The 17901-nt window shown below is 35.4% G+C and overlaps 3 protein-coding genes across 6 annotated transcripts; 2 read left to right on the forward strand and 1 right to left on the reverse strand.

The window, feature by feature from the left end:
• The first annotated feature begins 3821 nt into the window (after positions 1–3821).
• LOC117230330 (integrator complex subunit 10) lies at positions 3822–6554 on the forward strand. 2 transcript variants are annotated; one of them, XM_033487642.1, is made up of 8 exons: positions 3822–4151; positions 4368–4435; positions 4511–4754; positions 4828–5335; positions 5406–5722; positions 5802–5966; positions 6038–6296; positions 6373–6554. In XM_033487642.1, exons 1-8 carry the CDS (start codon positions 3996–3998, stop codon positions 6537–6539), a joined length of 1884 nt encoding a protein of 627 aa, XP_033343533.1. In that variant the 5' UTR covers positions 3822–3995; the 3' UTR covers positions 6540–6554. The 2 variants fall into 2 exon arrangements, with proteins under 2 accessions (XP_033343533.1, XP_033343542.1); XM_033487651.1 differs by lacking the exon at positions 3822–4151 and having other exon boundaries at positions 4379–4435; positions 4518–4754.
• A 119-nt stretch (positions 6555–6673) lies between these two features.
• Positions 6674–12848, reverse strand: LOC117230315 (protein transport protein Sec31A). Of its 2 annotated transcripts, XM_033487617.1 has the most exons (14): positions 12698–12848; positions 12003–12215; positions 11607–11929; positions 11447–11544; positions 11131–11376; positions 10755–11048; positions 10280–10648; positions 10090–10207; positions 9712–10017; positions 8411–9633; positions 7805–7879; positions 7460–7732; positions 7302–7373; positions 6674–7220 (listed from the first exon to the last, which is right to left on the reverse strand). In XM_033487617.1, the coding sequence occupies exons 2-14, from the start codon at positions 12203–12205 to the stop codon at positions 7032–7034; spliced, it is 3789 nt and encodes a 1262-aa protein (XP_033343508.1). In that variant the 5' UTR covers positions 12206–12215; positions 12698–12848; the 3' UTR covers positions 6674–7031. The 2 variants fall into 2 exon arrangements, with proteins under 2 accessions (XP_033343508.1, XP_033343515.1); XM_033487624.1 differs by lacking the exons at positions 6674–7220; positions 7302–7373; positions 7460–7732; positions 7805–7879 and adding an exon at positions 7889–8284.
• Positions 12849–13553: 705 nt separating this feature from the next.
• On the forward strand, positions 13554–16925 carry LOC117238292 (polypeptide N-acetylgalactosaminyltransferase 13-like). Of its 2 annotated transcripts, none has more exons than XM_033503134.1 (11): positions 13554–13857; positions 13964–14319; positions 14491–14600; positions 14676–14856; positions 14924–15093; positions 15167–15334; positions 15437–15536; positions 15599–16008; positions 16077–16219; positions 16314–16580; positions 16656–16925. In XM_033503134.1, exons 2-11 carry the CDS (start codon positions 14183–14185, stop codon positions 16782–16784), a joined length of 1815 nt encoding a protein of 604 aa, XP_033359025.1. In that variant the 5' UTR covers positions 13554–13857; positions 13964–14182; the 3' UTR covers positions 16785–16925. The 2 variants fall into 2 exon arrangements, with proteins under 2 accessions (XP_033359025.1, XP_033359096.1); XM_033503205.1 differs by having other exon boundaries at positions 14019–14319.
• Positions 16926–17901: the final 976 nt, after the last annotated feature.

The following is a 17901-nucleotide window of genomic DNA, read 5'->3' on the forward strand; positions in this document are numbered from 1 at the left end:
CCGAAATTCAATGCCGGCCGCGACAGATTATCGCGTCTCTCCGACTGTATACTTTTCCAAAAACTACATCGGAATCGAGCGTACCAATCCGCCATTGATTCGTCACGGGCCGAGGATTCGACGAATCGCCTGAATCGCGTTAAAAGCATTGCTTCTGTGCGAAGCACGCGCGACCAAGCGTTAAGCCGATAATAAGCACGATAGACGCGTCACAATCTCTATATTTCCTAAAAACTTTTTAATATCGCGTGGAAAATGTCGAAACCATTGTGTCGTATTACCGTTACTAAAGGGTTAACGCTGGTTTTAAATTTACAAGAAACGGTACGATCAAGCTTTCGACGGTAATGCAACACGCGTTTCAATAGGCGTAACTTCCCATTGCGTACGTACGATCGTGGTCGTCGATAAATCCTACTAATCTCTGCACACGAATCCTGAGAGAGATCGTCGCGCCTTCGTGTTTTCGAATTTCCATCAAAATGCTCGAATCGCCTTTTCCCCCCTAGCCGCATTCGAAGAGGAGGGGATGTCGTATTAGGCGGGCTGAATTATCGCAGAATCAAAATAATTCGATAGATGGGGTGCCGTGTATTACAAGAGGGGTGACCATTTCTGCACGTTGGGGTGCCAAAACATCCGCCGTAACTCGGTAAAGTATTGTCGAAAAATTCCTCGTTAAAATATTTTCTTCGCTACAATCTCTATCGAGGTCGCTGTAATCGTTCGGTATTCGCACGTCGTCTGAAACGTATCACCATTTTCTTGTTAGGTGGACGATTATCGACAAAAATGATCGTCGAAATCTGTACGAAAGAAAATCTTTCATAAAGCGACAGACAGAGATGGAGAAACGCCAATACTTTAGCGGTCCGTCAAGATCGTATTTATTCATTTGAGCTAATTTTTTGGGCGTGGAATCGGCTATTAGATTGTCGTGTTGTGCTTTAGGGCATATTGACGCCGTGGCTTGGAAAAAAGTAATCGAGACAGCTGCCAGAACGTCTACGATAGAAGACCGTACACGGTACACCACCTTCTTCTATACGTAACTTTTGCTCGGTATCGTTCGGGACCGATTTGCAAGAACTTGGCGATTCGCTAGGAAACGTTTTACAAATGAGAGAAGCAGACACGAGGAAGAGCGTATTTAAAATGCAGAAAGGCAAACGGTGGCGTGTCAAGAACCGTCAGGTGGTCGGTTTAAATGACACAATGGCTCAATTCGGGGCGAAAATCCGTCGACTAAATCTCCCATTCAAATGCGATCTCAATCCCCTGCGTCAAATGGGACCTAAGTAGCTACTTAGTTGCACATTTGGCTTAAAATTTTCGATAGCCCCTCCCCTCCCCTCCCCTCCCCTCACCGCATCCCATCCAGCGATACATACGATCGTACGAGCGTGTTAGATTCGCGATGCTATCTCTCAGCGCATTTGCGATACGAACGCATCACCGGTACCTGGACGCGTCACGGTAATCTATTTGAAATTCAGTCACCCTTATGGTCGCTATTATGTTACGTGCTCTCGCGGAGATCCCAACCATCGACACGCGCGTTTTCCTTTCAAACGGAATGGCAAAATTGCGATTGTTTTATCAAATAGAAGAGAGCGATCTTGACGCGCGATAAGTGTAGTCTTGTTGATATTTTGATCTTAATAATATCACGTTGTGACTAAAAAGAAATATTCTAATACGAAATAGTTAAAAATTGAAGAGGAACTGTTATTAGATGTATAAGGGTACAGTTGATGAAGTTTCGTGGTAAATTGTTGTACCAAGAAATGATTTAACTGTTAAGAGGAACGGTATCGTCGTCGATATTTCAATATTACCGTAAACATCTTAAAAATATTCTGTATTTCGCTCGATGGGATTGAGCTTTGATATAAAAGTTCAAGTTAGAGACAACTGGATAACGTGGCTAATTCAATAGCGTTCAATTAGACCTGCAAAGTGTTTTCTATAAATTCACGGTTAACGAGATTCCAATTCCGTGGTATATAATTACGAACGATCGGGCCGCAAGGGTCCCTCGGTTAGCCGATGCCACCACGGACGAGAATAATTAGTTTTAATTGCCCCAACGAAACTTATCCCTCCCCGTTGACGCATTAAGACCAAAGTTAGACGGGCCACAGGAGGTTTAGGTTTTGCGAAGCGTGAGCAGGTAAGGTATACACGTACTACGTGACACGGTTGGTAAACCCAAAGCTGGCTTTGTTAAGCTCGGATTCTGAGTGCCTTTGATACGTGTACTTGCACGCTAACTAACCAACCTAAGCTATCCACAGCGAACTCGCGTACGTACGCCAGATGTGCGTGTGTTATACGCTTTTCTATATCGCTTCAAACAGGGACGTCTAGTTCCTGGCTCGCATTTAACAATTTGAAATTTTCTAATAACTTTAGTATTTCGTCGAAATTTAGCATAGATCTCGATCTGTAAATTTCTCTTTTAGAATTGCCGATCGAGAAAACGAACTTCGATTCTGGTTAGTTTTGTTCCAAACGATACGCTATAAATACATTTCGATCGTTGAAAATACGATTTCACGATGAATACACGATTGCTTCTAATTATCCGAGAATGAAGTGACAAAGAAAAAAAGAGATAAGATTGATTGAAGCGTTAAAAGTACGGTGTACTCGTAGGAGCCCAATGATTCGACGTCCCTGTCTTTTACCTACGTTACCCTCGGCATCGTCTATACGAGTATGACCTACACGTGCGCGATACATTTTCAACTGGGAATTGAATTTCCTTGGTAATTTTAATGCCATTGTGGCTGAAGGGGTGGAGAGAGGCACCGAGACAGAGGGTAAGGTAACAAACACAACCACAGAGTGTGCATCCCCTAACCACCTCGTAGACGTAAAATTTAGTTGGAGACGAATACGATATCCTTACCATTCCCGCGTGGTTCTCCGCTCGGAATGATTCGAGCGCATGAAATTTAGACATTCCTTTGCTATTCATAGTGTGCCATAAACGAATGAAAGATACACATAATTCCTTTAATGCATTGTTTCTCTTATACGTACTTGTGCACAAACAATTTATGTGGAAATATACGAACGTAACCGTTAAAATGTAATAACAAATATAATATCTTTAAGGGAGTTTCGAACGAGAAAATAGCGTCCAGGAACTTTATTTTGTCGCGTAAAACAAAAGTGGTGCATTTAATGCTACTTTATTTCCGGTACTTCATTGGAATACGGAAAGTCGCGAGATACAAAGCCAAAGCGCTATAACCACTTAAGGAGGCTTTGACCAAAGTTGCAACAGAATCTGCGTTGTGGAGTAAAGCGGATTTCCCCACCTCAAAGTGCCCCCTGTTATATCTTTATAAATGGAACCACTTCTAGGGTATATGGAAAAGCGACAACCTTTATCACTTACAGGATTTACAATATTATATTTCTGTCGAGAATCGTCAATCATTATTTTTAAACTTCTTGGCACTGTTGTTTTCGCTTCGCTTCGATAATTTCAGTCAATAAAGAATTTCCATGTTGCGTAAAAATTTCAACATACCTGTTTCAAACATTCAGATTGATATTTCTCATTCAATTGAAAACACATTAGTATGATACAAACAAATGTCCATGATTATTTTGTAAATTAAAAAATCTACTGCTGTATTTTCAAAACAGAATTTAAGTCTTTTTATCATGCTATAATATACGGATATCATTTTCATTTGCAGTTGATAAAACAGAAATCTGTTATATCTTATCTGTGATTTTATTTCTATTATCCCTTCTTCTTAGTTCCTACACTCACCACTCCAAAGCGTACATTTCATTCAGCGTATTTCAGCGACAAAAATGATTTTTTAACGATCGGTATTTCAGTTCAGAACGTAACACAAAATTCCATTAAATGCGAGATCTATTTTATACACTGTCTATGGTCTCGTCGAAGTCGTAAACGATGTTTACTGGTTGTCATTATTTTCGTCTGTAAATTTTTAATAATTTAAAATATGTTAGAAAAAACATCTGGTATAGATAACAACCAGTTATCCAAAGAAGATTATTTAATTATGCGTGCGAAAGATGCATTACCAATTGACATTTATGCAGCTAAGTCCTGGTTAATTACTGCTAGATCGTTGTTTCCTCACAGTGCTAAAGTTCAGGTTAATATTCTCAATGTTTATTGACATCTATACAAAAAGTATTCAATTCGTTTTAATTTATATAGTGTGTCGTGCGTTATAGCTTATTGTGTGTCATGCATTCAAATGACATTTTACAAATTATGTCATGGAATTAAATTATTGATATCTTTTTAACATCTACTATATAATAAGCAAATAACTTATCAATAATAAATTGTGCTGTGTGTTCAATAGTTCGAAGCCTATCGGATCGAAAAGCTTTCAAAAAATGTGAAGGAAGCAGCAAAATGTTTTAGTGAAATGCAAGTCTATGAAATAAATTACATTATGTTATAAGAATCATTTGCACGTAAACAATTGTTTAAATGAAAAAACAGATTTCAGAATTTTCCGGACGATCGCGATATATGGAAGGAAATAGAAGCAGTAACAGCTTGTCTTCGTTTGGAACAATGCGATGCCGAAGCAGAATTTTTATGCCAAATGTTCCAACATATACCGCAAGAACTTCAGCATAAATTGCTTGTCATGACTGCTGATCATAGCGAAGATACAATGGAGCACTGTAAATTATTACTTCTTTTACTGCGTAGATTTCCTCAAACAATTGCCACTCATGGAGTAAGTATCTTTAGTTAACGTGTTTCTAATATTTGTATCTGCTGTTTTAGTTCTTAATCTGTTACATTTTTAGCCACGTTTAGTAGAAACTCTTCTTACCGCGGAGAAACACAGTCATCCAGGATGTGCGGTAAACGGATACAGAAAATTATTAACCTGTGACGCACTACCTCTCCTTGGTACTGCGCCTGTAGTATTAAATCCGAGGCTTAGCTTGAGATTACTTTGTAAAGCAATAGAATTTTATTTGACATACATACAGCAGCCGCAAGATAATCAGATTCAACAGCCCTGGGATAGACTGTTTCAAGTTGTAGAATTAATAGGGAAAAAATTAGGATGGGAATTAAGTAGTTTATTTTCTATGACTTGGAACAGAGAAGCATATTGCGAAAGATTGCACCAATATGCTGTTACACATTCTGCTAATTTATGCGAGGAAATGGTGGCTAGACAGCTATTAATGTGTACTGTTGCAGTATTATTAAGAATATTAAATGAACATACTGCACTGATTAATAATGATGAAACCATGTATTGTTTGGTAGAAGCATTCGCAGAATGCGTACATTCACCCACAGGTGAAGTGTAACATGTAATAATCTGTAACTTTACTTTAATCTATAACTTCATTATTTTTGTTATAATTAGAACCCAAATTGAAGAAACGGAAAAGGGAAGATAACGGAGGAATCGTAATAACTAGCGATGGTGATTACAGCGGTAATGGATTGGCATTAAACGTGAAGTTATGGGACTTGTTACATAGTAGTGATTATTTACAAAGAGAAATCGGGAAACTAAGTCAACAACTCCGATTAGACTCGTGGCTAAATTCTTTTTTAACGGATTTAGCTATGTATAAGGGTTTACACCATGAAGTGTTACCAAGATTATCTCAAGAACCAGCTAGTTTATCTGTTCACCTTCGTTTAGCAAGTACATGTTTCTTCTTGAAAGATTATAAGGTACGCTATGTATTTTCATATTTTTATACTTTACTTGTACTTAAAAATATGCCAAAATACATCATATTTCTTTTTCTAGGCAATGTTAGAGTATATAGTTTTAGTAGTTACTGCATTACCTTCGGTTTGCAGTAAGGTATCTCACAATTTAACTGTTCCATGTGGAAGACACTTACATTATTTGACGCTTGCACGTTTTCCTGTTATACAGTATTGTTGCAGATTATTGCTTCTAGCAATAAAGGTAATTATAATGTTATGATTAAAAACGTTTTTCATTCTGTTATTATATTTACAATACGTACTGTACGATAGGAAAATTTCTCTATACCTGGTGCTGTTGGGGATTTAGCTATAGGACATGCATTAGTTCTAATGCAAATTGATTGGCCGCAGGAAGCTAGTGCTTTATCCACAATTACGGAAAGGATTATTAATCGTGGAACTTTTTCTTACCCATTATTTCAGGCTTATATTATATGTGTAGATATTTTAGAAGAGTTAACATATCTATGGACAGAACATGGAGGTGGTGTATCTTTAGATATAGCTACTGGATCAGGGATTCTACAAAGTAAGTTATTTTATAAATTACACCATACATATCTTTATTTTTATCTATAATATGACTATATAAAAATATTTCATAGATCGACGTATTACTACTCGTGGAGCAGATAAAGGAGTCCGCGAAGAAGTAAAACAAGCAATGCGCCGACAAGCAGCTCGAGATGGCATCGATCCGTTAGATGAATTGTTACAAAAGTTTATTATCAATGAAAAAACAGCCATATTACACAGTTTAATTATTCAATAAATCAATTTAATCTTACTTTCATTAATTAATTTAATACATAATTTTAATGAAATCATTATATGATCTTTTATTTTGAGATATACACACGATTTTCTTAAGCCAACTTTAATATTTTATGTACATATTATATTATGTTAAAAGAAACAAAATTTTATTAACAATATCTGAATATCTGTTCTAGTTTTTACATGCGTCTTAGGTAATGAGTACTTTCAATTGTACCGGAATAATGATACCTTATCTAATCCCAACAAGCCACCTTTAAATGTAAATATATAAACATTATGATTTTGTTGATGATACAATTGAGTCATAAAGTTTATATACAAATACTTGTGACTATCCGTACTATACTGAATAATATGGAAAATTAATAAAACGTAAATATCTTATTAATTAGGCAGCTAAATTAATAAGGCTGTTAAGGATTATACAAATTACAAATTATAAAAATGAATAGGCGTAAATATTCCAGGTTTTATATATTGCATTCTATCTAATATAGACATTCAATTGAAGAGCGATTAGGAATAATACTTTAATACCCGGCATGAAAGAAGCTATCTGGCTAAAATCTGGACCTGAAACTAATTGTGTATGAAGATCTAAACCCCCAGTATAGTTTCCACTTTGTATCATCTGTGATATTTGATGTAATCCTTGTAAAGAATTCTGTGACAGCTATAATAAGACGTACACAATAAATATATTTTTCCTTTTTTTTTAAATCGATAGTAGCAAAGTGCAAAGAGATATGCATACCTTATTCTCTCTAAGGCAATCGTATAAAACTTCGAGTTTTCTGGATACATCTGCTATTTTGCGTTTAATTTGCTGAAAAAAAAAATGAAAAATGTTGGTAGTTTTGACTGTAATATAATAAAATATATTATTCTTATAAATACGAAGAATCATCTTACTGGATTCTTGGCGTTTTCAAAGCACTGATTTTTTAATTCATCGAATACTGTTTTTAAGTGCATATGCTGTTCTGGAATCGGTGCTTTTGGCTTTTCCGGTTCCGGTGTTCTGGCAATTGCGACCGGTGGTGTAGGTTCCATTGGTTTGGCATATTGAGCAGCCATATTTGGAATATTCTGACTGATATTGGATTGATTTAGAATATTCTGATGATATTGTTGCGGGTTGAAAGATGCTTGCGTATCCGGATAAAACTTGTCGTGTTGCAATACCTAGAGTAGAAAAAAGAGGTAGAAAATAATGATATTTTATTAGTTAACAGAAACTTTTATTATGATCCTTACATTTGGTTCGGGTTGCGGTTGGGTTCCTCTTAATGGATGTAAAATCGGGTTTTGTGGCTGATAATCTTGTTTTGACTGCAGAAAATGTAATATTATGATATATTTAGAAAGAAATTCCTTCATATACTAACTGCAATAACAAAATGGTACGCATGTATCGTAAAATGTAATATCCCACGACTACAACGTTTGTATAAAGCAGTTGGAAACGTCCTTGTATTTCACACTGTCACATTAGTTAATATAGAGTCACAGGAAATTGTTATTCGCAATTTACTAAATCGAATTTAAGAGATACTTAAGGGGAATAAACATATTTTGCTTAAAAAGAAATAGCAATGATGAAACAGTATAAACAACACTCAATCTTTTTTAGGTGTCTACCTTAATATTCATATTCTTCGAATATATTGCTTTCCACTTCCTGGTACCAGCATGATCCGCAGACATTTCTTTTTTGTTGCATAATGCTAGTACTGGCTATATTATTTAAATGTATGTATACATATATATACATATATATAATAAGGATAATGTTATACATAATAACTAATTACTCACTATTTTTCTGGCGCACTTGCATGAAAAAGATACAAAGCTATTTACCTGTATCCTAGAGGGCTTTGCAGCAGGTGGATCATTCCATCCAGCAGGCTGTACCGGTGCTTGATAGATGTTTGAGCGATCCATTGGTGGCTGATTTTCGCTTCCATACATTTGAGTCTGCTGAATTGGTTGCATTCTAATTGGTTCATACATTTGACTTTGAGGTGGATTTTGCAGTGGCGATAATACATTAAGTTGAACTGGCTTAAAAGTTCCAGTTTCTTTAACATTTGATACGAGACTTTGTCCGGAGTACGTGTTCGTCGGCATAGGAACTTCTGGTTGATACATATTTGATGAAGAATAGCCTGATACTGGAGGAATTTGTTGATACGACGATGTTTGTTGAGGAAAACCAGTTTGTCCGTATGTTGAAGTAGATTTAACAGACGGATCTATTATATATTTTGATCTCGCTGGCGGTCCGGCGCTAGGTGGTCGAGATCCGATTCCGCTTGATGCACTTGAAGGAGGTGGTGGTGGAAGTGATTGAGGAACGGATGTTGAAGTGTAAGAATGAGATATTTGATCATATGGCATAGATGGTATAGGTGGCATAGATTGCATAGATGGTATAGGTGGCATAGGTTGCATAGATGGTATAGGTGGCATAGGTTGCAGAGATGGTACAGGTTGCATTGATTGTACATGTGGTTGAAGCGGAGATATTCCAAACATTTGTTGTTGCTGTTGAGTACTGAATTGATTTGGGGGAGGTGCGAAAGATTGTTTCGTTGGAGCAGCAATGTTTGAATCGAAAAAGAGTCTTGTTGATCCAGTAGACAGTGGATTTTGTACACCTTGTATGCCAGTTACAGATCTTCTGGTTCGATCGTAATAAGCTTGCATTGCTGGTGCTTTTGGCACGACTTTCGATTCTTCAATATAACCTAAAGCTCGCATCAAGCGATCTTTTAACATTACGACTTTCTCATCTTGACTATTTCCCAAATAATTTAGTGCAGAATCGAGATCTCCTTCGGCCGCTAACATGTCAGCATAACGAGACAAAACGTTGGCAATTTTTCCTTCTATTGGTACGTCCCTAATATTTTGCGTTTCTAATGCTTTCTGCATTATAACTACTAGTTCTACTATTTCCTGAATTTCAACATTGGAAGATTCAACCATTTTATTCAAATTACCAGAACAAATATAACAAATTTGAGCTTGTTCTTTGAGTGTTACATCGTCAGATGATGCTAAACGATCTCCAAGCATGTCTATGAAATCAAAGGGACAGAATTGAGTATTATATATCTTAAGTTGTCACAACGCCTGCATTATAATACAATACATACCGCACAAAGCAGATCGTTCTTGTGGATTGGAATGAATAAATATTCCAATCAACACTTCTTTCCAACAATTTATATCAGCATTGTTAACAACATCAGCCCAATTTTCACTAACTAATGAATTGATAAGAGAATTGAGAGCTCCAGAATGTTCTGAAAAGTATCTGTACTGGGTACGTGCTAACAAATCAGGTCCAGCAGCCATTGAAAGAATGACCGCATCTGCGTACCTTTTATTTGCAAAGCACAATGACACAGCAGCTTCTATATTTCCTAAGAGGATTGCTTGAGTTATAAGCCCATCCTCATCTGTAAAATTACGTCATCTAATGTAATGAAAATTTAGGAAACGAAGTTCCTTATATGTAACTATAAAATTACCATCTGACACATTTATTTGAATGTTTTTATTTTTTGCAGCAGTTAATAATGTTTTCTTAGATTCTTGTGCAATAGCATCGAACACCATGCTTCCATCAATAATGTTTCCATTAAGTACCTAAATGAAGAATAGTATCTGTTATGTAATAATACTGTGAAAATTCTTCAAGTAATATAAAATTAAACTTACATTATTCAAGTTACCAACTCCTTCTGTAATACTATTAACATCTTCTTGTGAAACGAATTGATTTAATTTATTATTCATTGTTTCTATGTTATAACCAAGTAAATTCAATATATTCTTTGTCACATTTTCGCTAAAATATGCTCCCACACAATTCCATATCTTTTTTCTATATATATCAGTAGTATTATCAACTTTCCCTTTGCAATAATCACTATATTGCTCAGTTTTAAGAACTTCCTCCAACTCATTTGAACGTTGAATTAATTCTGGTTGTGTAACCACTTGTGATATTATCACTCTTTTATTTGAATTTGGAGGTAAATTAGGATCTACAGGTCCATTTTCAAATATTATCAATTTACCACCAAACTAAAAAAAAGTTCATGATTCTTATAATAGAAATTTAAAACTATGATATAAAAAAATGATATGAAAAAATCGATAAATATTACATATTTTAAAAACAGATGCTTACACCAAAGGATGCTCCAAATGGTCTTTTTAACCATTTTGGAGCCTTTGTCAAGGTGACTGCTGGTTCTGTCTGTACAGGAGGTGGTGCATGCGTGAAAGGATCCATTCCAGGGAAAGAATCTACAATTTTGTTAGATGTTTCTGCTGACATTCGTTGTTGTCCTCCCAATAAAGAGTAAACTGCAGCATGCCCATCAAAGCTAGATCCCACAACTAACCCAGGATGTCTTGGACACCATGAGACATCAAAAATCCACTGATTTGTTTGTGCTAATTCACAAATTACTTCACCATTCTGTACGATAAAGAAATATACATATATAAATAAGAAATAAATTATATACATGTATTCGTAAACATACTCCTGTTAGACTTACTGGTGCATCTGAGTTAGGATTCCAACACAATATCCTATTATCTTTGGCACAACTTAAGAGTAAATCGGAATCATGTGGATTCCATGCAATTGATAGGACACCACGTTGGTGATTTTGGAATGTTTTCAAGGGTGATGTTGCAAATCTCAAATCCCATAATTCAATTATAGGAGCCTGATCATCTTCTGATGCCAAGCACAACTGTGTTGCAACATCTGGATGCCACTGAACTACTTTCCATCTTACCTGTATGTATATATAAATGTACAAATGATGATATTACGAGTATTACAAAATATAGCGTAAGTAAAATTACCTTTGTATTTGTATCTGTTAAGTTGATAATTGGCTCATTTTTTCTCAAATCCCATATAGTACATCGTTGTGAAAACGTGGAAGCAAGGATATGTTGCACTGTAAGAAAAAGTAAAAATTAAAGATATAAATACATTAGCAGATTAAACATTATGAGATACCTTGCTTGTTCCAAGCAATATGTTGGACATCTTCTAGTGGTTGACTCCTGACTCCAGGAGTCATGGGAGAATTTGTGTTAACAATATCCCATATATAAATTTCATTTTCTGTTGCACCAGTTGCCAACAAATTTGCTTGAAAGGGATTAAAATCAAGTGCTCTAACTGGACCTGTATGTCTGTCCGTTTTACTTATCAAGTAATTATTATCATTAGCTAACATTTTAGCAGCTGAATAAATCTTTATAATGCCATAATCACAGCCTCCGACAATTATACCAGCTGGATTATTACCATATGAACCCCATATTATTTTATGAAATCTAAAATTTTTATAAATTTATGAAGTATTGTCAACTATCCGATATACAAGTGCAAATATAATTTATCTCCAACCTATGGTCACTTGCAACACTGATCTTAAGCTCCAAATCATATCCAGGTTGTTGTAAGTTTAAGGAATATAAGTCCAAGCTGGCAGATGTGTTAAAACTTGCATCAAGTTGTTGGGCTGCAGTTCCTGCAGCCAATAATATAGGATGCTGAGCCGGTGGTGACCATGCTACATTGACAGTCTTGAGTAACTCCTTAATCTTCATCCTTGGGTCCCTAAGAAATAAATTATTTATATTTATTACCTATATATAAATGGTATTTCAGTAAATCTTCTATGTAGAACTAGAAAATAATACACAGCGATATATTGTAGTGCAACATAGATATATATTTACTTAATTGTACTTCGATATGAAATTATTTAAATCTTAAGTAAATAAATTTATATAAAAACACTAATAGAAACATTTAAGAGAAAATTTATTTAAGAAAAATCATATATTTTCTCAAGATTTTACTTTCAGCAAAATCATGTGAATGAGTTATTGATAACATACGCTCTGAATTAATTATACTATTGTAATGCAAATTTTATAAGCATAAATAATAATACTGTAAATGCATTATATTCGATTCGTCGGTTCAGCGCCCTACTACTATTAAATTGCAGCACGTGTACATTAATGTTCTACAGTTAATTTTTAATTTCAGACGGAACAGGGAATATATAATTTATTTAAAGAATATTTTCTCACCTTAATATATCAAATTAACAGTAATTAAGTGTATTTTACAGAAATAAATCCCTAACGTCAAACAAGTAGCAATCACCCGTCAACTTCTTCCAACGTGGCGAACCATACGTTCAGAATAGTGCTGACCTCTTTGGTATTCGTGATAAACATACAGTTTGCTCTTTTTCACTTCCATCGAGTACAATAGAGGAGAAATAGACAGACATTTCTTCCACGTAGAATATTCTAGATTATGTGTTCTTTCATAATAATCCTAATGTAATTGCAATCTATGATTGTACACAAGTACGAAAAAAATCTAATGAATTCTCATTCTAGATGGAACAGTTCATTCGAGCAGACCGTACGAGATTTCCTTAAATGTATATATTTATCGCATTGACAATTTGAAAAATTTAAGCAAATATCATATATGTATGCAATGTATTTAATATTATAATTGTAATTTATTTATTATCATCCCCTTTCATCCTCGTTACTGTCTTCTTAATTGGCATTTAACCTAAGAATTAATAATTAACAAATCTACATACGTAGTTTTATTTGACATTTAGTCTTTTTAAGCTTATTTGTATTTCCCAAATTGTATAAACCATCAATTTATGATCGGAAATATAAAATATATGAAGAGATACATTGTATATGAAATTGAACGTACATATAATTTATATAATACACAATTTTTGCATAAGGAATAAGTAATACATCCAATAGACGTAACTCTGCTTACAGATATAAAATACCAAATCCGTCATTCACATTGTACTTTTCTTTTTTTAAATTATTTTTTTCTTTTAAACGTGTTTAATTGAAGATGTGGGGTTACAAAGTGTTTTGATACAACACTGCGTTATTCATAGCGTCCTAGCTCCTTGGAATTCATTCCAGTCGTCGAATCTGTGGCAGTATGCATGCAATATAAATTTCTGTGCGCTATTTTAATTCAATAGAATCCTAATAGTACCCATTGACAGTGAGATAATTTTTTATTTCATGAAAAAATAGTGTTTATCGTATAGAAATAACGACAGGAATCATCTTCTCGATGTCATATACGTATTTGTGAGGTACATACATATGTACACATGTCTGAAATCATTTCAGCGCATTCCGTGTACTCCACCGCTAAAACTCGTGATGCGTTTTTGATTCGAATTCAGGTAAACTATAAAATTGATTACAAACCTTGAAGACTGTATTTTCTTCTTATTTTCACTTTCATTGTAATTTGCGTAATGATAAAGTAAATGGAACTTTTCTTTATAGAAATTACTTAAATAATAGCACGAACATTTATCGAGACTTTCGTAATGTTCTCCAGTTCAAGGTAGACATCGTAATTATTTTTCACGATGACCCGCGATGAAAAGTACGTTATAACGGAAGTGCGGCTTCAACGATAACAGTTAACTATTCCATAATGAGATAGATGTGTAGTTATTGTCAAAATTAGTTAAGTTTAGCGTTCTCTCAACGAGGATCACGATGTGGCCACGACTGAGAAAGTCTTGTCGCGCGTGGTCGATCATTCTCTCGATTGCTCTTTTGATGGGAATATTCTTCGTTTGGTCATGGAAAAGGCGAGAGGACGAAGATTCTCCTAACGATTACGTTTCACTTCGGTAAGTGATTACGAAAATGAAAATTCGTAATTAAAATTCTTGAAAATATCATTAAAAAGGAACATTATTGTTTCTTTTCGAGAAATAATTGGAATAGAATATTAATCACTGTAGATGAATTTACCAATTTCAATACTGTAATTTCGTTCTGCACCTTCTTTTCATTCCCAGGCTCTTAGACAATCAAAGAGATTACATAGATCGTAAAGGAGTACATGTAGTAGTAGGACATTATATTGGAGATTCTGTGGATCCAATGAAAGCTCCGAATATTACGAAAGGTAAATTACGAAATACGTAATAATTCGCACTTAATAGCAATGAATTCAGTTGTATCTTCTATTTTTCATTAATAGATCTCATTAACAAAAATATGTTTGATCCACGGCCATTTGAGGGAAAGAATGGCAATCCGGTTCTTGTACCGGCGAAAGACTTTTATAAAATGCAGCAGCTTTTTCAAATCAATCGATTTAATTTGATGGCTAGTGATAGAATACCATTGAATCGATCTCTACCAGATGTTAGAAGAAAAGGGTAATGTGTTTATTGGACATTTATCTTATCTATAACATATCAGCAGTAGGTAATTTACCGATTGCAGGTGCATAACACGATATATGAACGTAGGTAACTTACCGAAAACGTCGATAATTATCGTCTTCCATAACGAAGCTTGGAGTACGTTACTCAGGACTGTATATAGCGTAATTAATAGATCGCCAAGGCATTTGTTAGAAGAAATTATTCTCGTTGATGACAATAGCGACAGAGGTAAACAAATAATATCTTTTATTAATACTCTCTCTTTGTACATGCTTTAAAAAACAAATTTCTTGTTTGTTAGATTTTTTGAAGGACGCGTTAGATGAACATGTAAAGAATTTAGAAGTTTCCGCTAAGGTTCTTCGTTCCAGGAAACGTATAGGATTAGTGAATGCGAGGCTTCTAGGTGCCAACAGAGCCAAAGGGGAAGTCCTCACATTCCTTGACGCACATTGCGAATGCACGGTTGGTAGGTAAGCTCTTTTGTTAATATTTTTATGATAAATACAGCATTACATACACGATAAAACGATATATTTTTTATTACGACGTTTACATCAATATGTTTTAGGATGGTTGGAACCCTTACTTGAAGCGGTTGCTAAGAATAGAACTAGGGTAGTATCACCTGTTATCGATATAATAAATGACGATACTTTCAGTTATACACGGTGAGATATAATTATGTTCACCATCTTTTGACAATTAAATAAATAACAATACAATATCGCAGGTCTTTCGAGTTACACTGGGGTGCATTTAACTGGGATTTGCATTTTCGCTGGCTAACGTTAAACGGTCGATTGTTGAAAGAGAGGCGTGAAAATATCGTCGAACCGTTCAGAACACCCGCCATGGCTGGAGGATTGTTCTCTATGAATCGAAATTACTTTTTTGAACTAGGGAGTTACGACGATCAAATGAAAATTTGGGGCGGTGAAAATTTGGAATTATCTTTTCGAGTATGGCAATGCGGCGGTAGCATCGAGATCGCTCCCTGCTCTCACGTGGGGCATCTCTTTCGAAAATCCTCACCGTATACGTTCCCAGGCGGTGTCGGGGAGATTCTATATGGGAATCTCGCTAGAGTAGCCTTGGTTTGGATGGACGAATGGGCAGAATTTTATTTTAAATTTAATACAGGTAATTAAACTTTCTTTAAAAGATTGTTTCACAAATGAATTAAGCGCTCACTGTACGTCTCCTTTCAGAGGCAGCTAGATTAAGAGACAAACAACCAGTTCGAGGTAGATTGGAATTACGTAAGAGGCTACAATGTAAGAACTTCGAGTGGTATTTGAATAATATATGGCCAGAACACTTCTTTCCGAAAGACGACCGTTTCTTTGGACGGGTAGATCTAAATTTAAAATTATTATTAAATAAAAAGCTTAAACGTTAAATCATCGTAATAACTATTCATGTATTTTGATTACGATATATTTCAGATTCTGCATATTTCATCGAACAAATGCATTATGCGACCAACCGCGAAAGGGACGTATTCTCAACCCTCGGGATATGCAGTCCTTGAAACGTGCCTTCCACGACCAATACTTAGTCAAATGTTTGTGATGACGACGGATGGAATTATAATGACCGATGAGAGCGTCTGCTTGGATGCACCCGACCATGACACCCAGCACAAGACACCAAAGGTTAAGATAATGGCGTGTAGCGGCCACGATAGACAAAAATGGCGATATGACGAACAAGTGTGTTTCGAATTTTTACCTGTATTCGTTTATAAGCTTTGGATAAATTCTGAATTTTTATTTTGTCCTTTTTAGTCGAAGACTTTCGTGCACGTATCTTCCGGAATGTGTTTGCAATCAAAGAACGACGAGGGTCCTGTGATAGCTGCTTGTACAAAAAACATCGATCAGAAATGGTTATTGGAATCGATTCCTTGGAAATAATAACATCGGTATTTTCTTATATCGAACGCTATCTCAAAACACGATACATTTGTACAAATTATTTCTAATGGAAATTTAATTTACGAATTTTTACTTTCATATACTTGCGGCTATTTCTACAGGAAATATTTGTAAATAAATGTATGGCTGGCTCTTTTATAAAAGTTGTCAATATTTATAAAAAGGAACTATTCGATGCATTCGATTTATGAACTTTGGCGTCATCTTGATTAAACGTGTGTCGCACACGTTTTTGCCAGGCTAATATAGAAGTTTCTCAAGTAGGTAATACGTCATTGTCAATTTCGGAGAAGATGCTGTCCGTAGTAGGTGATTCATCGAACCACTAAGGCTACACGCGACGAATCATCTTTATCGTCGATCTTATCAAGGTTGCGTTGTTCTCGAGATTACGCGAATTTTGCATTTACGGTATCAAATGTATCTCTAGACGGAAAGTACCTATTTACATGGATAAGTGGTCCCACGAATATCGCAAATTTATCAAATTTCATTTTATCCCTATCTATATCGTGGCTATTTATTTTTTTTTTTTTTTACCAAAAAAGTTCTCTACGAAAGCGACGAACGTCGAGTGGAATAGGTTTTTTAGAGAGGCGTTTTAAGCGTCGTTTCGAGTAGAACAATCAGAATTCGTACCAATAGTCTGGTTGGCGTAGTTTACCGATATGTGGGTCAAAGTCATGTCCTCGGCGAGGCCAAGAAGCCACTTAGCTCGAAGCGGCCTAGTCTCCCTGTTCGTTACGATCACCTCCAGGCCAAGTTTGGTCGAGATGAGCGAGTCTTTATTTATGGATCGGTATCGTTAAGCGCGTTAATCCGTACGAGTCTTTTCTTTGAATTCGTCAATTCGCATTCATAGACACGGAATCATGCGATTCGATTATCTTTCGGTGGAAGCAACGATTCTCCGACGTCCATCGAAATTTTGCATAGTCTTTATCTTTATATTTTTACAACTATTATATTCCCGATAAAAAAGAAACTTTACATTACGTGTATATCAACGAATAAACGATAAAAATAGAAAGGAGATCTGGAAGAATCGGCGAACGAAGAATAGAAAAGTCAAGACGAAGATTCAGATGCGTTGACC

Source organism: Bombus vosnesenskii, unplaced genomic scaffold (genome assembly GCF_011952255.1).
Source record: "Bombus vosnesenskii isolate JDL3184/JDL3185 unplaced genomic scaffold, Bvos_JDL3184-5_v1.1 scf7180000013262, whole genome shotgun sequence".
Taxonomy (NCBI): Eukaryota; Metazoa; Arthropoda; class Insecta; order Hymenoptera; family Apidae; genus Bombus; species Bombus vosnesenskii.

Bases quoted from the DNA above. Each gene is read 5' to 3' on its own strand.
- LOC117230330 (XM_033487642.1), top strand. From the start codon at position 3,996: ATGTTAGAAAAAACATCTGGTATAGATAACAACCAGTTATCCAAAGAA. The intron at 4,152-4,367 runs GTTAATATTCTC...TGTGTTCAATAG, and splicing joins CTCACAGTGCTAAAGTTCAG to TTCGAAGCCTATCGGATCGA. The intron at 5,723-5,801 runs GTACGCTATGTA...TTCTTTTTCTAG, and splicing joins TCTTCTTGAAAGATTATAAG to GCAATGTTAGAGTATATAGT.
- LOC117230315 (XM_033487617.1), bottom strand. From the start codon at position 12,205: ATGAAGATTAAGGAGTTACTCAAGACTGTCAATGTAGCATGGTCACCA. The intron at 11,049-11,130 runs GTAAGTCTAACA...TTTATCGTACAG, and splicing joins ATCCTAACTCAGATGCACCA to AATGGTGAAGTAATTTGTGA. The intron at 9,634-9,711 runs GTATGTATTGTA...TTGATTTCATAG, and splicing joins AGAACGATCTGCTTTGTGCG to ACATGCTTGGAGATCGTTTA.
- LOC117238292 (XM_033503134.1), top strand. From the start codon at position 14,183: ATGTGGCCACGACTGAGAAAGTCTTGTCGCGCGTGGTCGATCATTCTC. The intron at 14,601-14,675 runs GTAAATTACGAA...TTTCATTAATAG, and splicing joins AGCTCCGAATATTACGAAAG to ATCTCATTAACAAAAATATG. The intron at 16,220-16,313 runs GTAGATCTAAAT...GATATATTTCAG, and splicing joins ACGACCGTTTCTTTGGACGG to ATTCTGCATATTTCATCGAA.